The 24,686-nt window shown below is 42.1% G+C and overlaps 1 protein-coding gene across 1 annotated transcript in view; it reads left to right on the top strand.

Moving 5' to 3' along the window:
* The window catches only part of gcn1 (GCN1 activator of EIF2AK4), a 119,971-nt gene extending 104,269 nt beyond the window's left edge, over nt 1-15,702 (top strand). The window contains exons 53-58 of the mRNA XM_041202634.1: nt 112-226; nt 479-575; nt 2,563-2,711; nt 8,065-8,172; nt 11,306-11,524; nt 15,268-15,702. Coding sequence (XP_041058568.1) covers nt 112-226; nt 479-575; nt 2,563-2,711; nt 8,065-8,172; nt 11,306-11,524; nt 15,268-15,393 — 814 coding nt within the window. The 3' untranslated portion in view covers nt 15,394-15,702. The remainder of the gene's footprint in view (nt 1-111; nt 227-478; nt 576-2,562; nt 2,712-8,064; nt 8,173-11,305; nt 11,525-15,267) is intronic.
* Nucleotides 15,703-24,686: the final 8,984 nt, after the last annotated feature.

The raw sequence follows: 24,686 nt of genomic DNA, 5'->3' as shown, positions 1-24,686 counted from the left end.
TTATCCAGGATTGATATATCTTCAGAATCTCTGACGAAAAGTGCTAGCAAAGTGTTTTTTTTTTAAAGTTTACTTAGTTCACATCATTACAGCTTTTATCTCTACTTTCAGAGAGACTCTGCTTCAGGCACTGCGTTTTGTCATTCAGGGGGCTGGTGCCAAAGTTGATGGAACAATCCGGAAAAACATCACCACTCTGTTGTTAGGAATGTTGGGACACGATGAGGTATGGAAACAGTAGGTTCACTCATTACTGTGCAATAAATAAGCCAAGTGATTTACTCTACATGGAAGTGACAATTTCTGAGACAGTTTTACAAATTGTGTGACTTGAGGAACAAATCATGTTATGTAGGGCAAGAAATGTGACAAATCGCATGCTCTTTTGATACAGACTGTAACCAGCAACTGATTGTTGCTATCCTATATTTTATATTGTTCCTTATGCAGTACAGTAACGGCTGTTTCTTCCTCTCAGGATGCCACACGCATGGCCTCAGCTGGTTGTTTAGGAGAGCTCTGTGCATACTTGCCAGACGATGAACTCAGTATTATTCTAAAAAATCACCTTTTGGGTAAGTAATAAGCAACATGACAGCAGTGCTGGCAATTTGAGTATTGGTCAGACCATGCTTGGAGTAATGTACACCGTTCTGGTCTCCATGTAATATGAAAAGAGAGATATAGAGGCATTGAAGAAGGTGCAAAAAAGATTCAAGGATGATACTAGAACTGAGAGATAATAACTATTAAGAAAGGTTGATGACTGGGGTTCTTTCCTCTAGAAAAGAGGAGGCCAAGGGCTAGTCCAATGGAGGTCTTTAAGATTGTAAAGGATTTGATAAGGTAGATGTGGAGAAAATGTCTTCATATGTAGGGTTGACTAAAACTTGAGGACAAATATTTCCAACAGGAAATTCAGGAGAAATTTATTTATCCGAAGATTGGTTAGAACGTGGAATATGCTACCATGAGGAGTATTGAGGCAAATAACATAGATGAATTTAAGGGGAAGCTAGATGAGCACATTAGGGTGAAATGCTGATAGAATTAGATGAAAAGGGCTGGGGAGAGACCTGTGTGGAGCATAAACACAGGCACTGACCAGTTGGGCCAAATGATCCATTTTTGTTCTGTAGACATAATGTAGCTGTGCATTTATGCTAGCTTCTCTGTTGCAAATTTTACTACTTCCTATTTACTGTCTCTGAGATTAGACCTGGCCAAATAATTTCCCAATATAGCAAGGCATCAGTGACAGTGGGCATTTGAATTTCTTTCATTGTTTCTGCAGATAAAACTTGGTGATCACTCCAATTTGTAAAAGAAATTTGTTTCCACAATTGCGAGTGAAAAATATAAATTCTGAATACAGAAATTGAATTGCCCTGTTGGAGTTTAGCCTGTGCACACCTTAGACAGCCTTGATGTAGGAACTATGAGACGAGGGTGAGCTCTGATATATTTCAAAGGTACATCGATGTTCAGTGGGTAGCCCTCCTGTTTCTGAATCAGAAGGTTGCATGTTCCAGACCCATTCCAGAGACTTGAGCAGAAAATCTAAGCCGGCATTCTAGTGCAGTACTGAGGGAGTGTTGCACTGTCAGAGCTGCTGTCTTTCAGAGGAAATGTTAAACTGATAATCTTGTGCCCCCCCCCACTCCTCCTAACACTGCTGGAAAAAGAGCAGGGAGTTCACACTGATGGCCTAGCCAAAATTTATCCCGCTGCCAACGTCACAAACAGATTATTTAGTCATTATCGCATGCTGTTTGTCAGAGCTTGCTATGCACAAATTGGCTACCACATTTCCAACATTATGATAGTGACTTTGTCTCAAAAGTACTTAATTGGCTGTAAATTGCTTTGGGATGACCTGAGGTTGTGAAAGGTGCTATGTAAATGCAAGCCTTTCTTCTAGTTTCTTTGCATTTAGGATCTGCTCAAATTCTGCACTGGAGCCCAAGGGCAGAGCTGTGACTTAAAGGTAGCCAGACAGCTCCTTAAAGTTGCCTCCTCTGTTGCATTCTTAAAGCAGAACTCTTAGTGTCGTCCTAGGACGTTTAAAATTAGTGTTTTGTGCATTTCCTCAATACATTTCTCATTTTTACAAATTTTCAGTCTAAAGCTAAATTTGTAAAATAACTTCTCAGATTCAGCATTTGAGATTGGGATCAATGCCACAGCCGAACATTTTGATGGTACCAGTGAACCAGTGTTCCTGGAGATCGCAAAAGTATATATGTAAAAAAAGAACTGTCTTCAGGCTTGAAAGAAAAGATGCAGCAGGTAGACTCATAGGTCTTGTGCCTCTTTATCCTTGTGGATCATATTGCTGGGTTCTTCTTCAAATAATCACTGGGAACTTGAATTTTATCATTAATCATAGCTGTGTTCCACCAACAAGACAATGGCCAGAATAGGGAAAATACCTGAATATTTATTTATGAAGAGCCTATATCACAGAAAATACCTACTTTTCTATCAATAAAAGATGTTTTTCCAAACACAGGTAAGTGCTCTGCGGGTCAAATTATTGACATTACAAGTCTCTTTTCACAGCTGATGTATCGGGTATTGACTGGATGGTGAGACATGGGCGGAGTGTGGCACTCTCCATTGCAATGAAAGCAGCTCCCAGCAAGCTTTGCACACCCGAGTACAACACTAGCGTGCTGGACATAATTGTTGCCAGTGCTACAGCAGACCGGGTAAGCAGTGCTCATTTTCCCTTTTGTTTATTAAATCCTTATGGACCTCAGTCACGGCATCCTGCAATCTTCTCGTCGCACTACTTTACTCCCGATTGTGTTGGGCATACACCCGCCCGCGGGATGAAAAATCCTGCCTAAGGAATGTGTTTGCTTTTTAAGGATTTTATCTCTTTGCAGTACCACTTAATGACTTGTGTGCTGGGACATTCAGGGCCATATGCTCCTCATTTAAAATCTTACCATTTGTTATCCCTCCTTCCTTCCTTTTTCTTCTGAAATGTTTTACTTAACTTTCTCTATATTTTCTGTATCTATATGCACCTGTCAATCCTGCATTCATTGAGTCCTCATACAATTTGCTAAACCCCCTTGTTAATTTCATCAGTATTTAAGTCCAGATTGCTTGCATATGTAGTAACGGTGGCCCACCAAAGATTCTTGCAGAATACCACTCATTCTTCCCAGTTCTTTATTCTTTCAACTGCTTCCTTCCAACCATCACTATCATTCTGCATAATCCCCTCTGCTATTATCTTCCCCGTAAGTCTCTTTTATGGGGTATCTTATAACAAGCTTTTGAAAATCCATATTAACCATGTCCACTGTTTTCTGAATCCATCTATCAAAGAATTCTATAAAATTGTTCAATTATTATCTTTATTTTAGTTACCTATGCTGTCTGCCTCTGGTTAGCATGTGTCATGAAGCTATTAATGTATATAATCTTTTGGAAAATATTTTTCTTTTTAAATAGAGGTTTAGTCTGCTGGTATGTCTTAATTGGAATAAAGACAGGTAGTCTGGGTGCTTTGATATGTAAGAGAGATAGCGTTGCATTTGCATTTTTTGAATAGAGCAATCAAGAAGTGGGGTGAAAATTGACGCCTTACTAGCAGCTACCAAGCAATATGTTTATATTACTAATTGGTATTATGAAAGGTATTTCATTGTTAAATACAATGAGAATTAACATTCAGTGGGGCTGGTAGGTATAACTTCAGTAGTTTTCGGGTATGCAGGCAGAGGCAATGTAAGATCAAAAGGCAGCTGCAAGCCTCCAATTGGTTCCACAGTGAAAAGAATCTCATTTTGAATTCGTAAGGTGAAAATGCTTTGCCTGGTGTTTTGGTTAAGTCTATGGGTTGCTATTGCCTTAATGGAGATTAGTTTGGGAATTTGTTAAAAGCTATGATAGTAGTAATTTGTAGCCATGTGTACATATAGTTTAACCTGTGTAAATTAATAAAATGTTTCATTTAGTTTAATGTAAAACCTCACGAGCTAGTGGTCTGATTCCTGAGTTTAGAGTCGCATCTCAAATATAACACTTAAAATTATTGGCTATGACAGTTGTTTAAAGTCTCCCTCTGGAATTTTTTTAAATAACTCTGTTTTAGCAACTGCACCGGTCATAACACACGTTTCTCCAAGTGTTTGGTAACTTCGTCCCATATTAGGTTACCAGCAACTGAACTCTGACTAACTGATCTGTACCTCCCAATTTATCCACATCTTCTTGTTTTAAAAAAAGGGATGTCACATTTGCCTCTCCAGTTCTCCTGACTATTTTCCTTTGCACAGAATTTTGACATTAGAGTCTGAGCTTCTGCTATTTCTTCTCTAGCTTTGCTCAATATCTTTGGATATAAACTGTCAGGTTCCAATGATTTGATCTTTAAAGTAACTTCTTTAGCACCATTTCTCTTTGAGGAATAACCACAAGGAGTTCTACGCCTACCTCTAGTAGTCCTACAGTAATAGCAATTTCCATTTATATAGTTCCTTTAATATATTAAAACATCCTGCACTTAACAAGAGCATAAAGACCAGTGTAAACTGTGCAAATTGGACTGAATCTCTGGCATTCACTCAATCTAGTCTAAGTTTGCCTTCAATCGTTTGGGATCCTATATAAAAACAAAAAACTGCGGATGCTGGAAATCCAAAACAAAAACAGAATTACCTGGAAAAACTCAGCAGGTCTGGCAGCATCGGCGGAGAAGAAAAGAGTTGACGTTTCGAGTCCTCATGACCCTTCAACAGAAATAGTTCTGTTGAAGGGTCATGAGGACTCGAAACGTCAACTCTTTTCTTCTCTGCCGATGCTGCCAGACCTGCTGAGTTTTTCCAGGTAATTCTGTTTTTGTTTGGGATCCTATGCCTACCTTAACTATTCTCATGAATAACCTGCCTGTCTTTTTACTGTCCTGTTTTTGTTTTTTCCTAATTTTTTTCATAACGTTAGCACTCTAAATTTCCCTTCATAAAGTTCCCTATATAACACTTATGTCTTTTGGCTCTAATTTTTTAAGTTTGGAATTTTATTGAGTCCCCCTATCTGGCCTTTGATATATATTTTTTGATGCACTCTGATTTGTACCTTCTCCAGTTCATATTTAAATACTTACCATTGTTGGTCCAAATGTATCCTTCCAGTCTCACTTGGACAAAGTGTCTTCCTCATCTTAAAATAATTTTTCCAGTTGATTTTGCTTCTTTCTCTCTTCTTGGGCTGGGCCTAATTATAAGGTAGTCATTCTCCCCTAAATGCTCCAATACTTTTAGGAAGCCGACTTACTTTACTTCATTATCCCAGAACAAGGCTCCTTCCATGTTGGAATAGCGACGTACTGACTGGGGATACCGTTCTGAGAGCTTTGCAAAAAAAAAACTCTCCATTTACATTGCACTTTCCCTATCCAAGTCTAGTTTTGGATTATTAAATTCTCCAATTATAATTCTATTGTCAATGCATGCCCCTTGTGTCAAAATAGTTCATTCTCCATTTCCTATTCACTGTTTGCAACCTATAACATACTTCTAGATGATCAAGATTTGCTGTTCTTCAGCTCCGTTTTATTTACGTTATTTTAGAGCAGTGATAGGATCTCTATAGCCACACTGCCTTCCCTTACTTCCATCCCTATCCTGCCTGCCTATTATACCCAGAACTATTTACTTCCTAATCCTGACCCAGCTGCAGTCGGATTTTGAGTGTTGCCATTATGTCATGATTTTCTTTATTTCCTGCACTGATTCTGGTTCCCCAATTGCATATTCTTTACATTTAAGTTTAGATTCCTTTGTTGGCAATACCTCTTTTTTGCCTTCAATCTGATTTTTTTTTCAAACTATCGTGTTCTGATTTAGCTCTTCTAAATTTTCCACCATCCCATGTCCTACATGGCTAAAGTTTGCTTTCTTTCTAAGCAGCTGCACTGCTAATATCAGTTTTTTCTTTTCCCTACCATATTAATTTAAACCCTTCCGCACAACATTGGCTAGCAACAAATAAAAACTTGTATTTATCTAGCGCCTTTAATTTGGCAACACATCCCAAGGTGCTTCACAGGAGAATTCTAAAACAAAACATGACACCATAGGAGATTTTAGGCAGATGACCTAAAGCTTAGTCAAAGAGGTTAGTTTTAAGGAGTGTCATAAAGGAAGAAAGCGAGTTAGAGGGACGGAGAGGTTTAGGACTGAGTTAACTGAAAGCACAGAGTGCCTCAAGAGGCTGGAGTCAGAAAAGCGCAGATACCTCGGTTGGGAGGTGGTGTGGAGGGAGGTGATTTGTTGAGCTGCAACAGATTACAGAGATGGGTAGGGTCAAGGCCATGGATGAATTAGAAATTTATGAGATGAGAATTTTATAATCGCGACATTGCTTGACTGGGAGCCAATGTAAATCGGTGAGCACAGGGGTGATGGGTGAACAGGACTTGGTGCAAGGTAGGACATGAGCAGCAGAGTTTTGGATGACCTCAAGTTTACAGAGGGTAAAATGTGGAAACGGGTGTTAGAATAGTCGTCTGGGGGTGACAAATAGATACGGGTCTCAGCAGCAGTTGAGCTGAGGCAGGGGCATAGTTGGAGTTAATCAACCCAGCTCTGTTCTGGGCCAGAATTTCCTGCTTGCCGATGCATAAAATGAAACTGGATGACGCCGGGCAGAACTCACGACGTCACCCCGCCTCATTTCAAATTTTAGGTTGGCGGGGGCTCAGCCGAATCAGTGTGCACCTGCCGACCTGTCAATGGCCTATTGAGCCCATTGACAAAGTACTTAATGTTATTAATGGACCTGCCCGTCCAATATTAAGGTTGGCGGGCAGGCCAGGAGCCCTGGTATGCTTAAGAAAAAGCATAAAACCTCATCCATGGGCGGGATGAGATTTCATGTAGGTTTTAAATTTTTAATAAAAGTGTGACTAAAAGTGATGGACATGTACCAACTCATGTGACAGTGTCATATGAGGGGACATGTCAGGGAACTTTTTTATTTTTAATATTTTTCAATGTGGAGCCGATCTGAGGCAGCACTTAGCCTCAGGGAGATGAGTGCGCTCTTTCGCACACATGCGCAAAAGAGCTCACTCTCAGCTGAGGGAATCCCCCCCACACACACACACACACACACACAGGGAGTGCATAGCACTTTCTGGCAGATGTTACGGTGGGCGGGCCTTAATTGGCCCGCCCACGTAAAATGGCATTGCCAATCGGAAGCGCGCCCGCTTCTGAACAACCATCCCGCCCCCACCCCAGATGGCGGGAAAATTCTGCCCCTGGTGTATGGTACCTTCCTGATGGTTCTTGGACTGGATAGCATGTGGCAACTGGACCTGCAGAGGTAACTACCTTTTAGAAGTCCTACTAATGTATGGCCTGACTCCTGGAAAGAAGAGAGTTTCTATTTATGTAGCACTTTTCACATCCTTGGGATGCCCTAAAATAATTAGTTTTGAAATGCATTCAGTATTGTTATGTAGGCTTATGCAGCAGCCAGTTTGCATGAAGCAACCTTCCACAAACGGCAAATTTGATAAATGATGTGGTTGGGGAGGGATGAGTTAGATGGTAGAAGGGAATGCTCGATGGACTAGCTGCTTTTCATTCACAGCTTGCTCACTCGCTCTCTCGCTTTCACCTCAAGTCTGACAATTCACAGCCTCTCCTGTTCCAAAAAACCTCCCTGCCTTCATTTGTTTGCATTTTCTAGCTGTTCATAGCCAGGAAATTAGATCAATGACTTCCATGAGTTTGAGGTGTTTCTTACTTTCCAAGACAGGTTAATGAATTTGCTTATTAAAAGTAATTCATTGCACGGAACTCTGGGGAATGGATGGGGGGGCGGGGATACGGTAAGGAGCTATGGAAATGCACATCTTTTATTTTCTTTTTACACATTTCAGTTCACTGTGGTAAGCCCAGGATATAATAATAACAGCAGTAATAAGATTGGGAAAAGTTGCTATTCCAGTTTTGATACTATCTTCAATTTGAGCGATTTAGTATTCGTCCATTTCACCAAGTTGGAAGTGAAACATCATCTCTTTTTATACTGCAGATTCCCATTGCTACAAGTGGAATCCGAGCCATGGGTTTCCTGATGAAACACCAAGTACAGGCTGAGGGTGGGACAGTGTTGCCAAAACTCATCACACTCCTGGTGAAGGTAAGACCAAACAAATCCAGTCAGATAGATGTTACTCAGTGGGGTTGCTATTAATGAATGGACTGAGCAGGAGCAATTTCACAAGAACTGGAGCAAAGTTTTCAAATACAGTTTGACATTGACGCATTGAGCTGGATAATAAAACCTGTGTTGGTATGTTTCAAATTTCCATTAGAGAAGAACTTAAATCTTGCTCTTTCACCTCCACTGCCTCACACTGACGCCAGACTTTTTTATGTATGGAAGGACAGGCCAATTAGCCTGACATCAGATGTCAGGAAAGTATTGGAAACTATTATTAAGGAAGTCTTAACAATGCACTTAGAAAATCATAGTATGATCAGAGAAAGTCAATATGGTTTTCCAAAAGGGAAGTCATGTTTGACAAATTTAATCAAGTTATTTGAGAATGTAACAAGTAGGGTAAATAAAGGGGAACCACTAGACGTAGTATACCTGAATTTCCAAAAGAAATTCAATAAATTGCCAAAGAAAAGGTTAATGTGCAAGATAAAGGCTCATGGAGTTGAGGGTAATATATTAGCATGGATAGAGGATTGGTTAACAGACAGGAAGCAAAGAGTAGGCATAAATGATGCATTTTTAAGTTGGCAGGCAGTGAATAGTGGAAGCTGTGAGGAGGACAAAGAGAAGGTGCAAAGAGAATTACAGGTTAAGCGAATGGGCAACAAGAATGGCAGGTGGAGCATAATCCGGGGAAGTTGAGGTTATTCATTTTGGTCGTAAGATTAGAAAAGTAGAATTTTTTTTATAAGTGTTAAACTTGTAAATGTTGATCAGAGAGACTTGGGTATGCTTGTAAAAGGAACACAAAGTTAGGATGTGGTTAGGAAGACAAATGATATGTTGGCCTTTATTGTGAGGGGATTGGAATACGAGACTAAAAAAGTCTTGCGACAATTGTACAGGACTTTGGTGAGACCACACCTGGAATGTTGTGAGCAATTTTGGTTTCCATATTTAAGGAAGGATATACTTGCATTGGAGACAGTGCAGCAAAGGTTCACTAGATTTGTCACTGGGTTGATAGGGTTGTCCTGTGATGATAGGCTGAGTGAATTAGGCCTATACTCTGAGGATTGGAACAATGAGAAGTGATCTCATTGAAACATACAAGACTGTGAAGAGATTTGACAGGGTAGACACTGAGATGTTGTTTCCCTGGCTGGGGAACGGGGGCACAGTCTGAGGATAAGGTGACGACCATTTAGATCTAAAATGAGGAGAAATTTCTTCACTCAGGATTCTGAAATTTTTGAATTCTCTGCTACAGAGGGTTGTGAATGCTCCATCAGTGAATATATTAAGGCTGAGTTGGATCGGTTTTTGATCTCGCTCAGGATCGAGGAATATAGGGAGCAGGCTGGAAAGTGGAGTTGAAGTCCAAGATTCAGAATGGCAGAGCAGGCTCAACAGGCTGTATGGCCTACCCCTGTTCCTATCTCTTATGTTCTTGTAACTAAATGATTTGATAAGGAGTGATTTTCCAACAGATTAATGAAGAATTAGAACCATATTTTTAATAGACTTTTCTATTTTTTAACATGATAATGTGTAAAATCTTTGTTATAGCATATAATATGTGCAGGCTGTAGAAGCTCTTAATGCCTCAGCAATAACCATACATCACAAGTTTTGATCTTGTGGTTTAACCTATTCTATTTTATTAAATATGAAATACCGAAATAAAAGGAATTATATATTGAAATAGTCTTAAGAGACTGCTGAGATTGAGGATCGAGGCCAAGTGCTGTTGAAGGGAATGAACTTGGAGGAGAGAGAAAAGGAAAGTACATCCATGGGGTGAGAACTGGGACCCAGATAATGTGATCCACTGCCTGTGAAAAGTAGTATAACAGTTTGATTTAATGAGTGATAAGTGAAACCAGAGTAACTGGTAGCAGTGATAGTATTTGTGCATCACATTTCAATGGGCGAAGAATGGGGCAGACAGCTGAGACAAAACCTATTCAGGCTCACATAACTATCTGCCAACAATAACAACTTGCATTTATACAGCACCTTTAACATGGCTGCTTCAAGGGAGCAATATCTCGCAAAATTTGTCACCAAGTGACATCAGGTGATAATAAGGCAGATGATCAAATAATGGTGCAAAAGGCAGGCTTTAAGGAAGTGAGGTACAGAGACCGACAGGTTTAGGGAGGGAATTCGAGAGGTTCGGTCTTGGCAACTGAAGGCATGAACACCAGTGGTAGAACAATTACATTGGGGATGCTCAGGCGGTGCAAGATAAACGAGTGTGACATACCATGTCGGTTGATCTCCTGGGAAAAGTAGCTATAAGCAGCAGCATCTTAGGAAGCCAGGATTGGAGGAACCCAAATATCTAAGAGTTAGGGGGCTGAGTAGATTAGAGATAGAGAGAGGTGGCACCATAGAGGGTTTTGGAATCTAGTATGAAAAATTTAAAAGCAAGGTATTGTTTAACTGGGAATCGGCACAGGGGTGATGGCTGAATGGGACTTCATGTGAGTTAAGGCAAGCAGAACTTTGGCTGACCTCAAGTTTACACCAAGTGGAACCTGAGAGACCAGCCAAGAGTGCATTGGAATAGTCAAGTCTAGAGGTAACAGAGGAGTGAATAAGGATTATTGCAGCAGATGAGGCAAAGTTAGAGAATACTATAGAGGTAGAAAAAGGCGGTCTTGGCAATGGCGTGGTTATCTGGTTATACGTTTACCTTGGGGTGCAGTAACACACCATGGTTGCTAACAGTCTGGTTCAGACAGTTGCTAAGGAGTGGGATTATGGTAGCAACCAAAGACAATGGCTTTTGTCTTACCAATATTTAGTTGGAAGACCTTTTTGCTCATCTGTTACTAGATATCAGACAAGCAGCGTGACAACTTAGAGACAGTGGAGAAATCATGAGAGGTGGTGTTGAGGTAGAGCTAGGTATTGTTGGTATACATGTGGAAACTGTGTTTTTGAATGCTGTTGCCAAGGGACAGCATGTAGATAAGAAATAGATGCCAATGATAGACCCTTGCGGAACATCCAAGGTAGTATAAAGATAGTTTGAAATAGTCTTGTGTTTATTTATTGGACCGTTGATCTAGCACTTAACTCTCAAACTCTCACCATGCAGAATTTGCAGAATTCATCGAGTGATGTGAAGTTAGTAGCAGAGAAAATGGTCTGGTTAGTGAATAAAGACACTTCGAGTCCACTTGACCCCCAGACAATCAAACCTGTTCTGAAAGCCTTGCTCGACAATACAAAAGACAAAAACACCAGTGTGCGAGCGTACAGCGAACAGGCCATTGTCAGTCTGCTCAGGTTAAGGGAAGGAGAAGAACTGTATCAGGTATGCGGAATGATTTTGTCCCCATTTGTAAACAGTATTTTAGATAAGGGTCATTGTTTATTTGACCTTCTAAATACAAATGAATCTAACTTGTTCTCTGCATAATTGTTAAAAATCATCTCAATGTCGCTGGGTCACATCTAAATTTTTGTTAAAAGTTGGTCACATGTCTCCTTTTGACTGGTCAATGACTTTGACCAACAATGATGCCCAGTTTCAAGATTTGCAGCCTTGTTCTTGGTCCTTTCTAGTGATCAGCATTCCACTCAGAAAGACAATGGGTAGCATCCCTGCACCTGAGCCAGAAGGTCCGGGTTCAAGTCCCACTTCAGGACTTGATGGCCAAGGAAGGTGCATTCATAACATGGCCAAACAGGTTGAGTACCAACTTGTAAATCGTTCCAACATACACCAGTGGCAGGTGGCAAGAGCAGGAGAGTTTTCTGATCAGCCATGTGATGGAAAGAACTTGGAGTCTGTACCATCACTATCCATAGCTCCAGGTTACAACATGCATGTAAAAGTATATGTTACCAGAACAGCTCTGATTCCTTGGGAGGCCTTGCGGATCAGAATGGTGCCAATAGCATGGAAGATGGATTCGGAGGCCAGGAAAAAGGTTTCACCTTATTGCTGTCCAACCTAAACCAAAATCTTCAGGATTATATTGCTCTGAAACACAGACAGAAGTTAAAATGAGTTTACCAAGACTTCCTTTTTACTCATTCATGGAATGTGGGTGTTCCTGGCAAGACCAGCATTTATTGCCCATGCCTAATTGCCCTTGGTGATGAGTCTTGAATGCAAATGAGTGACATACAGGCCAGGTAAGGATGGCAGATATCCTAAAGGACACTAATGAACCAGATGGGTTTTTACAACAACCTGGTAGTTTCATGCTCACCATTGCAGTTAATTAATTAATTGAATTGAAATTTCCCAGCTGCCAAATGGGATTTGAACTTATGTCTCTGGATCATTAGTCCATGCATCTGGATAACTAGTCCAGTGATATAACTACTATGCCACAGTACTCATTAAACCTTGTGACTAAACTTCAACAAAAAGAATATTGGCAGTACTTGTTACAAGGGTGAAATTATTGACTTGTAGCACTGAACAGTTCCTCAGTATGCCACATAGGAAAATTTCTTCACAGATTTCATCCTCTCGGTCACACAGACTTGGAATGAGGTCACAATAATACCAATTCTGGTAACTCTGTATGAGCTGGGGGCTGACTGATTCTCCAACGTATTGGATTTCAGCATTAATTGCCCATTTAAATAATATGCAGACAAAGCCTCTATTTTGTGATGAGGGACTAGATATGCTTGAATTGGAGGGAGGGTGCATCACTTGGTAATATCAGACTGATACATCTTGAATTCCTAAGGAAAGCTTCTGCTTTCAAATATTACAACACCAAGTGGAAATGATTTGTTTCAGGATAATGAATACAGCCCCTTGGGGAACTATCAGTAGTATTTAAAACCAAAAAACTGCAGATGCTGGAAATCCAAAACAAAAACAGAATTACCTGGAAAAACTCAGCAGGTCTGGCAGCATCAGCGGAGAAGAAAAGAGTTGACGTTTCGAGTCCTCATGACCCTTCAGCAGAACTGAGTAATATTAGGAGAGGGGTGAAATATAAGCTGGTTTAAGGCGGGGGAGAGAAATGGAGGGCGGGGGGGGGGCGTTGTGGTTGTAGGGACAAGCAAACAGTGATAGGAGCAGATAATCAAAAGATGTCACAGACAAAAGAACAAAGAGGTGTTGAAGGTGGTGATATTATCTAAACAAATGTGCTAATTAAGAATGGATGGCAGGACACCCAAAGTACAGCTCTAGTGGGGGTGGGGTGGAAAGACTAACAGGGCATAAAAGGTATAGATTTAAAAATAATGGAAATAGGTGGGAAAAGAAAAATCTATATAAATTATTGGAAAAAACAAAAAGGAAGGGGGAATAAACGGGAAGGAGGAGGGAGTTCAAGATCTAAAGTTGTTGAATTCAGTATTCCGTCCGGAAGGCTGTAAAGTGCCTAGTCGGAAGATGAGGTGCTGTTCCTCCAGTTTGCATTGGGCTTCACTGGAACCATGCAGCAAGCCAAGGACAGACATGTGGGCAAGAGAGCAGGGTGGAGTGTTAAAATGACAAGCGACAGGGAGGTTTGGGTCTTTCAAACTGGAGGAACAGCACCTCATATTCCGACTGGGCACTTTACAGCCTTCCGGATTGAATATTGAATTCAACAACTTTAGATCTTGAACTCCCGCCTCCATCCCCACCCCTTTTCCATTTCTTCCCCCTTCCTTTTGTTTTTTCCAATAATTTATATAGATTTTTCTTTTACCACCTATTTCCATTATTTTTAAATCTATACCTTTTATGCCCTGTTAGTCTTTCCACCCCACCCCCAGTAGAGCTGTACTTTGGGTGTCTGCCATCTATTCTTAATTAGCACATTTGTTTAGATAATATCACCACCTTCAATACCTCTTTGTTCTTTTACCTGTGACACCTTTTGATTATCTGCTCCTATCACTGCTTGCTTGTCCCTACAACCACACCACCACCCCCCCCACCCCCATTTCTCTCTCCCCCCCCTCCCCCACCTTAAACCAGCTTATATTTCACCCCTCTCCTAATATTACTCAGTTCTGCTGAAGGGTCATGAGGACTCGAAACGTCAACTCTTGTCTTCTCTGCCGATGCTGCCAGACCTGCTGAGTTTTTCCAGGTAATTCTGTTTTTATCTGTAGTATTTACTGGATCAAGATCTACCACCCAATTCTGTGTTCAGGTAGACATTATTGTAATTCAGCTCACTCCATGAGCAGTCGATTTAACTGCTGAGCACACAAAGGTATCTAGGTTCATGTAGGCATCAAAAAAATAAAACTATCCCTGTCTGAAATTCAAATCTTATTTTGGACATAAGTAAGTGCTTCCATGAAACAGCGTGCTGAAATTTTTAGCTGTCCCGCACATCTTTAATCAGGATATTTATTGCATCCCTTCAAAAATTGCCAGGGCAAATCAGGTTACTGTGTTTATCCTATGCCCATGTTAGATGATTTTTCTCAGTATCTGAAAAATGGCAGCGTGAAATACCATGTCTTATAGTGTCTCGTTCTCATTCCGAGAGCACTCTGCTGCTGCACTCCAAACTGGCCTCCGCATTAATTCCCAGGGCCAGGTATTCATTTTCTGCATGATTTTATCGTAAATCACATATATGGAGGTTCATGGAATGGGAGAGAACATTAATTACCTACAGCTGTGGCTTTTCTAGATGTAATTTAATCTTTCCGTATGAAAATAAAGCTGTCTTCTTACCTGGCCTTTAATTCTCTTTCTGACAGCATAGCTTGGAGCTTCCTATTTTTGTGTGTGTTCAAGTTCCTTATTCTCTCCTTCGTTCATGGCTGTTTCATTTCAAAAGAGCTGAGGTACAATCCCTTTTGAAGGTATTCAAGTTCAGTCGAAGTGGGGACTCCACAACCACTGGAAATGTGGAAGCAATTTTTAAAAAACTATGTTAAAAACTGAGGAAATCACAGTAGAAAAGGTCATCTTTTGATGATGGGCTGGGTATACGTGCGCCCTTGTCTCTCTAACATTTTGATGTCACTTGGTTTTGAAATAAATTACTTCTGAAATACTTTTATGCGATGGTAGATCTTGGATTCACATGCTTAAAATAGAAAAAAATCATACTTTTTTTTCTTTCAATCTAGAATGTTTCCAAAATTCTTGATACTGCTAGCCTGGATCTTTTGGCTGAAAGCTATCGACGATCTTTGAAGAAACTTGCCGGACAGGCGGACTCAACAGAACAGGTCGATGATACCATTCTGACATGACATTGAAGAATTGATTTTTTTTTTTTTGCTGCATCACCTTTGTGAAAAGTTTTAATTTTTAATTTTGTTTCAAAGTGCAGCTACCATTATGGCAGGCTGTTGGAATTGAACATGATACTGTGTTTTAGTATTGCTGCACTTGATTTGTGTGAAGGGTGAATCGAGGTGTTTGTGGTGTCATGACGAAAGGGTTGCCAGTAAAAAGCATTAACGCTATTGCAAGGGACCTGGATATGAAGAGCCAGAGAGTGACAAATTCTACAGGCCTTCAAAAAAAGTAATCATTTAATAAAACTTTGACTCAGACAACTTTTGTGTACTCAACTTCCTTTGTGGTTAATGAATGATCTCTGTTCTGGGATCACTTCAGCTTATTTTTGCATGCATACACAAAGACACGAGCATTAATCTTCAGTTAACAAAGAGAAAATAATCCATGGGTTATGTCCTAACTGTAGCTTTGTGGCCAACCAATGTGGAGGTGAACCTTGGTGACATGGTCAATTGTAGCTGGTGATTTGGATCAGGCCTTTTGTAAAGAGCTTGACTGCAGGCCCAATAAGCAAAGTATGACTCTTGAAATTGAAGCCTAGGTTGCCACAGCCCATTTTGAATAACAACAACCTATTACTGAACGTTGCTTAGGATACTTAGTAGATATCCTAAGTATTCTCCAAATCCTAAAGGGATAAAGTGTCTGTGCTCAACCAATTTGTACAGAATAAACTATTGACAATGCACAGGCAACTCTTGACTGTTTTTGAGTCCATTGTTTATCCAGTTCCCCTCTCCAAAATGGGTGGACTGCCTTAAGGCTGTGTACTCTTCTCCCAATTTCCCTACAGTCCTGGTTACCTACATGTTCCTGTGCTTTGGCAGGTGGATTAAGAAGCTGCCCACAACCTCCAATGATAAACTGAAGTGTTGCTCATGGAATTCCACTGCCCCTGACCTGCATATTGTAAGATGAACATATCTTTTTTAAAACTAGCAGTCATTCATCTGATCTTCATTGGTGCAAATCAAGTTGTTTCTTCAAGAAGTCGAGCAAAACAATTTGTACGTTTACTTCATTGGAGACAAAATTATAACTCTTAACAGTTGTATTTTATTTCTGGGACTGTCACACAAAATGGCAGAAATGATGGCTTGGACTGGACAGATTTCTGTGTATGCCATGTCCAACCAATGTAGGGATGATGGACTAAAACAAATTTCATTGCTGGGTATCTCAAAAATATTTTGTGATGAGGCAACTAATCTGTGAGAGATCGGTCTTCTCCTTCCAACAGGCTTCAATGATTAGTTGTTAACTCATGGCTGGGTATGGTGAATCCAATAAAATAGCTGTAAGGAAAATAAGTACTTGTATTTGTAAAATGCCTTTCACAACATCAGGACGTCCCAAAGCATTTCACAGCCAATTTGCACACAGCCAGGTGCCACAAATGGCAATGAGGTAAATAACCAGTTAAACTATTTTAGCAGTGTTGTTGAGGCATAATTACCGGAAACAGGAGAATATTCTTGAAGTTAGTTGAGCTTTGTAAGCTGCAACCCTTCACCTTTTGAAATTGCAAAGGTATTTTAATACTTATAAATATTGGCAGCCTTTCTTTAACTGCAGTGCTCTCACAGTGCCCTTGTATAACAAGATTAGTTCTTACAAGATCACCTATAAACCAATTACATGAGTAGCATTGGGAAGGCTAAATTTCCTTTCAGATCAACTTTAAGCTGGCCAGAGATGTGGCAGAACTTGGCTTTTGTGAGTTCAATACGTTTAGGTCTTCATTATAAAATCACTGCTGCTGTTAAGTGAATAAAATTCGTTACAAGAAAAATTTGACCCATCAAGTACAATCCTGTCACAGATCATGGACATACACTATCAAGGATTCTACTCCATCTGTCAACCTGGGGAAGAAGTTTGAAAATTTTAAAATTCAAAACATAATATAACTCAGCCAAAATAATAAGAAAAACTTGTATTTATATAACATAGTAAAATGTCCCAAGGTGTTATCAAGTGAAATATGACACCAATCTGACATGAAATATTAGGGTAGATGACTAAAAGCTTAGTCAAGGTGCATCATTAAGGAGAGATGTAAAGAGGTGATGAAGTTTAGGAAGCAAGTTCAAGTGAAGACACAGCCACCAATGGTGAAACAGATAAAATTGGGGATGCTCAAGAGAATTGGAGGAGTGCAGATATCTAAGAGGGCTGGAGGAGATTACAGAAATATGGCTATGCCATGGAGAGATTTAAAAACAAGGATGAGAACTATAGAGTGAAAGTATTGTTTACTTTTCTTGCTGACCTACATTGGCTCCCAGTTAATGAGTGACTGGGACTTGGTGCAAGTTAGGACATAGGCAGCAGAGTTTTGGATAACCCCAAGTTGAGCGATTGTAGGATGTGGAAGTATTGGAATAATGTAGTTTAGACGTACCAGAAGCATAAATGAGGGTTTCAGCAGTAGATTAACTGAGGGAGGGGTGGAGTTTCTTTTATTAATTCAAAAGATGATGGTGGTGCAAGTAAGCCAAGTATTTATTGCCCATCCCTTATTTCTCTTGAGAAGGTGGTGGTATGTAGCCCCCTTGAACCACTGCAGTCCGGATGGGGAAGGTACTCCCACAGTGTTAAGTAGGAAGCTCCATGATTTTCACCCAGTGACAACAGAGGAATGGTGATATATTTTGAAGTCAGGATGGTGTGTGACTTGGATGAAAACTTGCAGATGGTGGTGCTTCCATGTTCCTGCTGCCCTTGTCCTAGGTAGTAGAGGTTTACGGTTTGGGAAATGCTGTCAAAGAAGCCTTAGTGAGTTGTTGCAGTGCATGTTATAGATGTAGACACTGCAGGCATCATGCACTGGTGGTCGAGGGAGCAAATGTTTAAGGTGGTGGATGGGATGCCACTAAAGGGTTCCTTTGTCCTGGATGGTGTTGAGCTTCCTGAGTGTTGTTGGAACTGCAATTGTCCAGGAAAGTGGAAAGTATCCCATCACACTGTTGAATTGTGACATATAGATGGCGAAAGTGCTTTGGGAAGTCAGGAATTGAGTTGCGCACTGCAGAATACCCAGCTTCTGACCTGCTCTTGTAGCCACAGTGTTTATTTGGCAGGTCTAGTTAAGCTTCTGGTCAAAGATGATCCCCAGGATGTTCAAGGTGAAGGATTCAATGACAGTAATGCCATTGAATATCATGTTGATTTGCTTAGACTTTCTCTTGTTGGAGATAGCCATTGTCTTTTTTTTTAATTCATTCATGGGATGTGGGCTTCGCTGGCTGGATCAGCATTTATTGCCCATCCCAAGTTGCCCTTGAGAAGGTGGTGGTGAGCTGCCTTTTTGAACCACTGTAGTCCATGTGGTGCTATTAGAGAGGGAGTTCCAGGATTTTGACCTAGCGACATTGAAGGAGCGATGATATATTTCTAAGTCAGGATGGTGAGTGACTTGGAGGGGAACTTACAGGTGGTGGTGTTCCCATCTAAATGCTGCCCCTGTCCTTCTAGATGGTAGTGGTCGTGGGTTTGGAAGGTGCTGTCTAAGGAGCCTTGGTGAATTCCTGCAGTGCATCTTGTAGATGGTACACAATGCTGCTACTGTGTGTTGGTGGTGGAGGGAGTGAATGTTTATGGATGTGGTGCCAATCAAGCGGACTGCTTTGTCCTGGGCTGTGTCCAGCTTCTTCAGTGTTGTAGGAGTTGCACTTATCCAGGCATGTGGGGAGTATTCCACCTCACTCCTGACTTGTGCCTTGTAGATAGTGGACAGGCTTTGGGGAGTCAGGAGGCAAGTTACTCATCGCAGGATTCCTAGCCTCTGACCTGCTCTTGTAGCCACAGTATTTGTATGGCTAGTCCAGTTCAGTTTCTGGTCAATGGTAACCCCCAGGATGTTAGTAGTGGGGCATTCAGTGATGATAACGCCATTGAACATCAGGGGGCGATGGTTGGATTCTCTCTTGTTGGAGATGGTCATTGCCCGCCACTTGTGTGGCGCGAATGTCACTTGTCAGCCCAAGTCTGGATATTGTCCGGGTCTTGCTGCATTTGGACATTGACTGCTCAAGTATCAAGTGTATTAATTTAAAGACTAGCAGAGACCTGTAGAACGTTCGCTGAAATTAGTATCCTTATGGCAACAGTACTTCTTTAAATCGCCATCCCATCCTCTAGTTCAGCTCATCTTCCAATGCATCTCCATCCCTCCCATATCATCCCATGTCCCCCAGTATCTGAGGAGTCGCGAATGGTGCTGAACATTGTGCAATCATCAATGAACATCCCCACTTCTGACCTTATGCTGGAAGGAACGTCATTGATGAAGCAGCTGAAGATGATTGGGCCTAGGACACTATCCTAAGGAACTCCTGCAGTGATCACCTGGAGCTGAGATGACTGACCTCCAACAACCACAACCATCTTTCTTTGTGTTAGGTATGACTCGAACCAGTGGAGAGTTTTCCCCTGGTTCCCATTGACTCCAATTTTGCTAGGGCTCCTTGATGCCACACTCGGTCAAATGCTGCCTTGATGTCAAGGGCTGTCACCTCAGGAGTTCAGCTCTTTTGTCCATGTTTGAACCAAGGCTGTAATGAGATCAGGAGCTGAGTGGCCCTGGCAGAATCTAAATTGGGCATCAGTGAGCAGTTTATTGCTTTGCGAGTGCAGCTTGATAGCACTGTCGATGACTCATTACTGCTGGAATGTACACTGATGGGGCGGTAATTGGCTGGGTTGGATTTGTCCTTTTTGTGTACAGGACATACCTGGGCAATTTTCCACATAGCCAGGTAGATACCAGTGTTGTAGCTGTACTGGAACAGCTTGGTTAGGAGCGCAGCATGTTCTGGAGCACAAGTCTTCAGTACTATTGCTGGAATGTTGTCAGGGTCCATAGCCTTTGCAGTATCCAGTGCCTTCAGCCATTTCTTGATATCATGTGGAGCGAATCAAATTGGCTGAAGAATGGCATCTGTGATGCTGGGGACCTCCGGAGGAGGCTGAGATAGATCATCCACTTGGCACTTCTGGCTGAAGATTGTTGCAAATGCTTCAGCCTTATCTTTTGCACTGCTGTGCTGGGCTCTTCCATCATGAGGTTGGGGATATTTGTGGTGCCTCCTCTCAGTGAGTTGTTTAATTGTCCACCACCACTCATGACTGAACGTGGCAGGACTGCAGAGCTTAGATCTGATCCATAGGTTGTGGGATCGCTTAGCTCTGCCTATCACTTGCTGTTTATGCTGTTTGGCACACAAGTCCTGTTTTACAGCTTCAGGATGACACCTCATTTTTAGGTATGCCTGGTGCTGCTCCTGGCCTGCCCTCCTGCACTCTTCATTGAACCAGGGTTGACCCCCTGACTTGATGGTAATGGTAGAGTGGGGGATATACCAGGCCATGAGTTTACAATTTATGTTTGAGTACAATTCTGCTGCTGCTGATGGCCCACAGCGCACATGGATGCCCAGTCTTGAGTTGCTAGATCTGTTTGAAATCTATCCCATTTAGCACGGTAGTAGTGCCACACAACACGATGGAGGGTATCCTCAATGTGAAGGTGGGACTTCGTCTCCACAATGACTGTGCGGTTACTCCTACCGATACTGTCATGGACAGATGCATCTGGAGCAGGCAGGTTGGTAAGGATGAGATCAAGTATGTTTTTCGCTCTTGTTGGTTCCCTCACCACCTGCCACAGACCCAGTCTAGCAGCTATGTCATTTAGGACTCGGGCAGCTCAGTCAGTAGTGGTGCTACCGAGCCACTCTTGGTGATGGACATTGAAGTTCCCCCACCCAGAGAACATTCTGCACCCTTGTCAGCCTTGGTGCTTCCTCTAAGTGATGTTCAACATGGAGGAGCGCTGATTGATCAGCTGAGGGAGGGCGGTACGTGATAATCAGCAGGAGGTTTCCTTGCCCATGTTTGACTTGATGCCATGAGACTTCATGGGGTCTGGAGTAGATGTTGAGGACTCCTAGGACAACTCCCTCCTGACTGTATACCACTGTGCTGCCACGTCTGTTGGGTCTGTCCTGCCAGTGGGACAGGACATACCCAGGGATCGTGATGGTGGAGTCTGGGACATTATCTGTAAGGTATGATTCCCTGAGGATGACTATGTCAGGCTGTTGCTTGACTAGTCTGTGAAACAGCTGTCCCAGAGACAGCTGTGGCACTTCTGTAGTGTGAATGTTACATGCCGTTTATCATCCAAAGCCTGAATGTCATCCATGTATTGCGATGTGACAGAGTTGAAAATAGGCAATCTTAGTGACCAAGGTTACTACCAGTTGCCAGATAGAGGGATGGAGATGGTGGCTAGGGAGTTTGTTATTTCTGCTCATCAACCAGACAAGCAATGTGACAATTTGATGATTGAGAAAGTACACTTTAAATGTACTTCATTGCTGTCCAGTGGTCATCTTTCTTTCTTAGAGCTGGGTGTCATCAGTGTACATGTAGAGGTTGATGCTGTATTTTTGATTGCTGTTGCCAAGGGACAGTATGCAGATGAGAAATAGGGGGAGGCGAAGAATAGATCCTTGGAGGACATCAGAGTTAACCCTGCAGGAGAAGCCATTGCAAATGATTCTCTGGCTATGACTGGATAGACAAGATTGGTGGGGGAGAGTGGTTTAAGGGTACAGTTTACAGTAGAGAAAATAAAGCTGGGGTTATCTTTGCATTCCAGGAAATCCTGTAATAATGAGCAGTTTTGACAGATGAAAGCAGGATCCAATACTTTGTGGTCCTGTGAGGTCTGGCATTTATGAGTGGTACATAATAGGCTTGTCAGCAGAGTTGAATCTCATGGAATAAAAGGGATAGTGGCAGCATGGATACTACATTGGCTGAGTGACAGGAAATAGTGTTGTGGTGGACAGTTTTTTTGGACTTGGGGAAGGTAGTGGGGTTCCTCATGGATCAGTAATAGAACCACTTTTTTTTCTTGATCTTTATTAATGACTTAGACCTGAGTGTACAGGGCACAATTTCAAAATTTTTAGATGACACAAAACTTACAAGTGTTGTGAACTGCAGGAGGATAGTGATAGATTTCAAGAGGACCTAGATAGGTTGGTGGAATTGGTGGACCATGACAGATGAAATTTAATGCATAGAAGTGTGAAGTGATGTATTTTGCTAAGAAGAACAAGGAGAGGCAATATATATTGAAGGATACAATTCTAAAGAGGGTGCAGGAACAGAGAGACCTGTGGGTATATGCATACAAATCGTTGAAGGTGGCATTGAAGGATGAGAGAGTGATTTAAAAGGCATATGGGATCCTGGGCTTTACAAATTAAGGCATCGAAGGTAAAACTAAGAAAGTTATGGTGATCCTTAATAAAACATTGGTTTGCCCTTGGCTAAGGTATTGTGTTCAATTCGGGGCACCATACTGCTTTAGAAAAAGGTGCAGAAAATATTTATGAGGATAATTCCAGGGATGAGGGACTTTATAGTTAAGTGAATTGGAGAAGCTGGCTCATTCACCTTAGAGAAGCAAAAGTTGAGATTTGTGTGAGTTGCTCAAAATCATGAGGGGTCTAGATAGAGACAAATTCTTCCCGTTGGTGGAAGGCTCAAGTGTATTGATTTAGAGTAAACAACAAAAGAACCAACAGCAATACGAAGAAAAAAATTATTTTTATGCAACAAATGATTATGATCTGGAATGCGCAGCCTAGGAGATGGTGTAGGCAGATTCAATGGTGGCTTTCAAAAGGTAATTGGGTGGGCAGTGGAAGAGAAAACATGTTGCAGGGGTATTAGGAAATGTGGGGGGAGTGGGATGAGCTGAGTTTCTCCTGCAGGGGTCCAGCAGGGTCTTGAAAAGCTTAGTGGCCTTCTGTGCTGTAACCACTGAATGATTCTATGAAGTCTGCATCCCTTGGACTTAAGGAAATGGAGTATGGAGATGAGGGTCAGCACACAGAGTGGGAGTTACCTGAAAGCCTATGTTTATGGTTCCTCAACAGTTATTTCCCTGAGCAAGATATTTGCATGGTCATAGCACAGAAACAGGCCCTTTGGCCCATCATGTCCGTGCCAGCCATCAAGCACCTATCTATTCTAATCCTATTTTCCAGCACTTGGCCCGTAGCCCTGTATGTTATGGCGTTTCAAGTGCTCATCCAAATACTTCTTAAATGTTGTGAGGGTTCCTGCCTCTACCACCCCCTCAGACAAGTGTCCCAGAATACCAACCACCCTCTAGGTGAAAAAACGTTTCCTCAAATTCCCACTAAACCTCCCGCCCTTTACCTTAAATCTATGCCCCCTGGTTACTGACACCTCTGCTAAGGGGAACAGTTTCTTCCTGTCTATGCCCCTCATAATTTTGTATACCTCTATCAGGTCCCCCCTTGGCCTTCTCTGCTCTAAGAAAAACAACCCCAGCCTATCTAGTCTCTCTTCATTGCTGAAACACTCCAGCAACATCCTGGAGAATCTCCTCTGCACGCTCTCTAATGCATTCACATCCTTCCTTTAGTGTGGCGACCAGAAGTGCACGTTGTACTCCATCTGTGGCCTAACATAACCTCCCTGCTCTTATGTTCTATGCCTTGGTTAATAAAGGCAAGTAGCTCATGTGCCTTCTTAACCAAAACAAAAACAGAATTACCTGGAAAAACTCAACAGGTCTGGCAGCATCGGCGGAGAAGAAACCACCTTATCGAACTGTACTGCTGCCTTCAGGGATCTATGGACATGTGCACCAAGGTCCCTTTGAATCCCTGAACTTCCTAGAGTCCTACCATTCACTGTGTATTCCCTTGTCAGGACATCATTGTCGCAAAAACCATCATGTCCCATCAATAATTTCATTATAATTTGCCAGTTGCCCAAATCCCACGCAGGAAAAAGCCGAGCAATTCCGGAAACAGCCAAGCCCAAATCGCCGAGCGTCTCCGGAAAGAACCGAACCCCGGGGGGCGGGGCGCTGCCATTCTCCGGAAAGGCCGAACACTCGGGGGGCGGGGCCCTGCCATTCTCCGGAAAGAGCCGAACCATCGGGGGGCGGGGTGCTGCCATTCTCCGGAAAGGCCGAACACTCGGGGGGCGGGGCCCTGCCATTCTCCGGAAAGAGCCGAACCATCGGGGGGGCGGGGCGCTGCCATTCTCCGGAAAGGCCGAACCGTCGGGGGGCGGGGCGCTGCCATTCTCCGGAAAGAGCCGAACCGTCGGGGGGGCGGGGCGCTGCCATTCTCCGGAAAGAGCCGAAGTGCAGGAGGTCGAGGATATTTCCGGAAAGCAAGCA

Source organism: Carcharodon carcharias, chromosome 13, assembly GCF_017639515.1.
Source record: "Carcharodon carcharias isolate sCarCar2 chromosome 13, sCarCar2.pri, whole genome shotgun sequence".
NCBI lineage: Eukaryota > Metazoa > Chordata > Chondrichthyes > Lamniformes > Lamnidae > Carcharodon > Carcharodon carcharias.
Note: the sequence above shows the minus strand (reverse complement) of the source record. Positions and strands in the feature narration are given on the sequence as shown.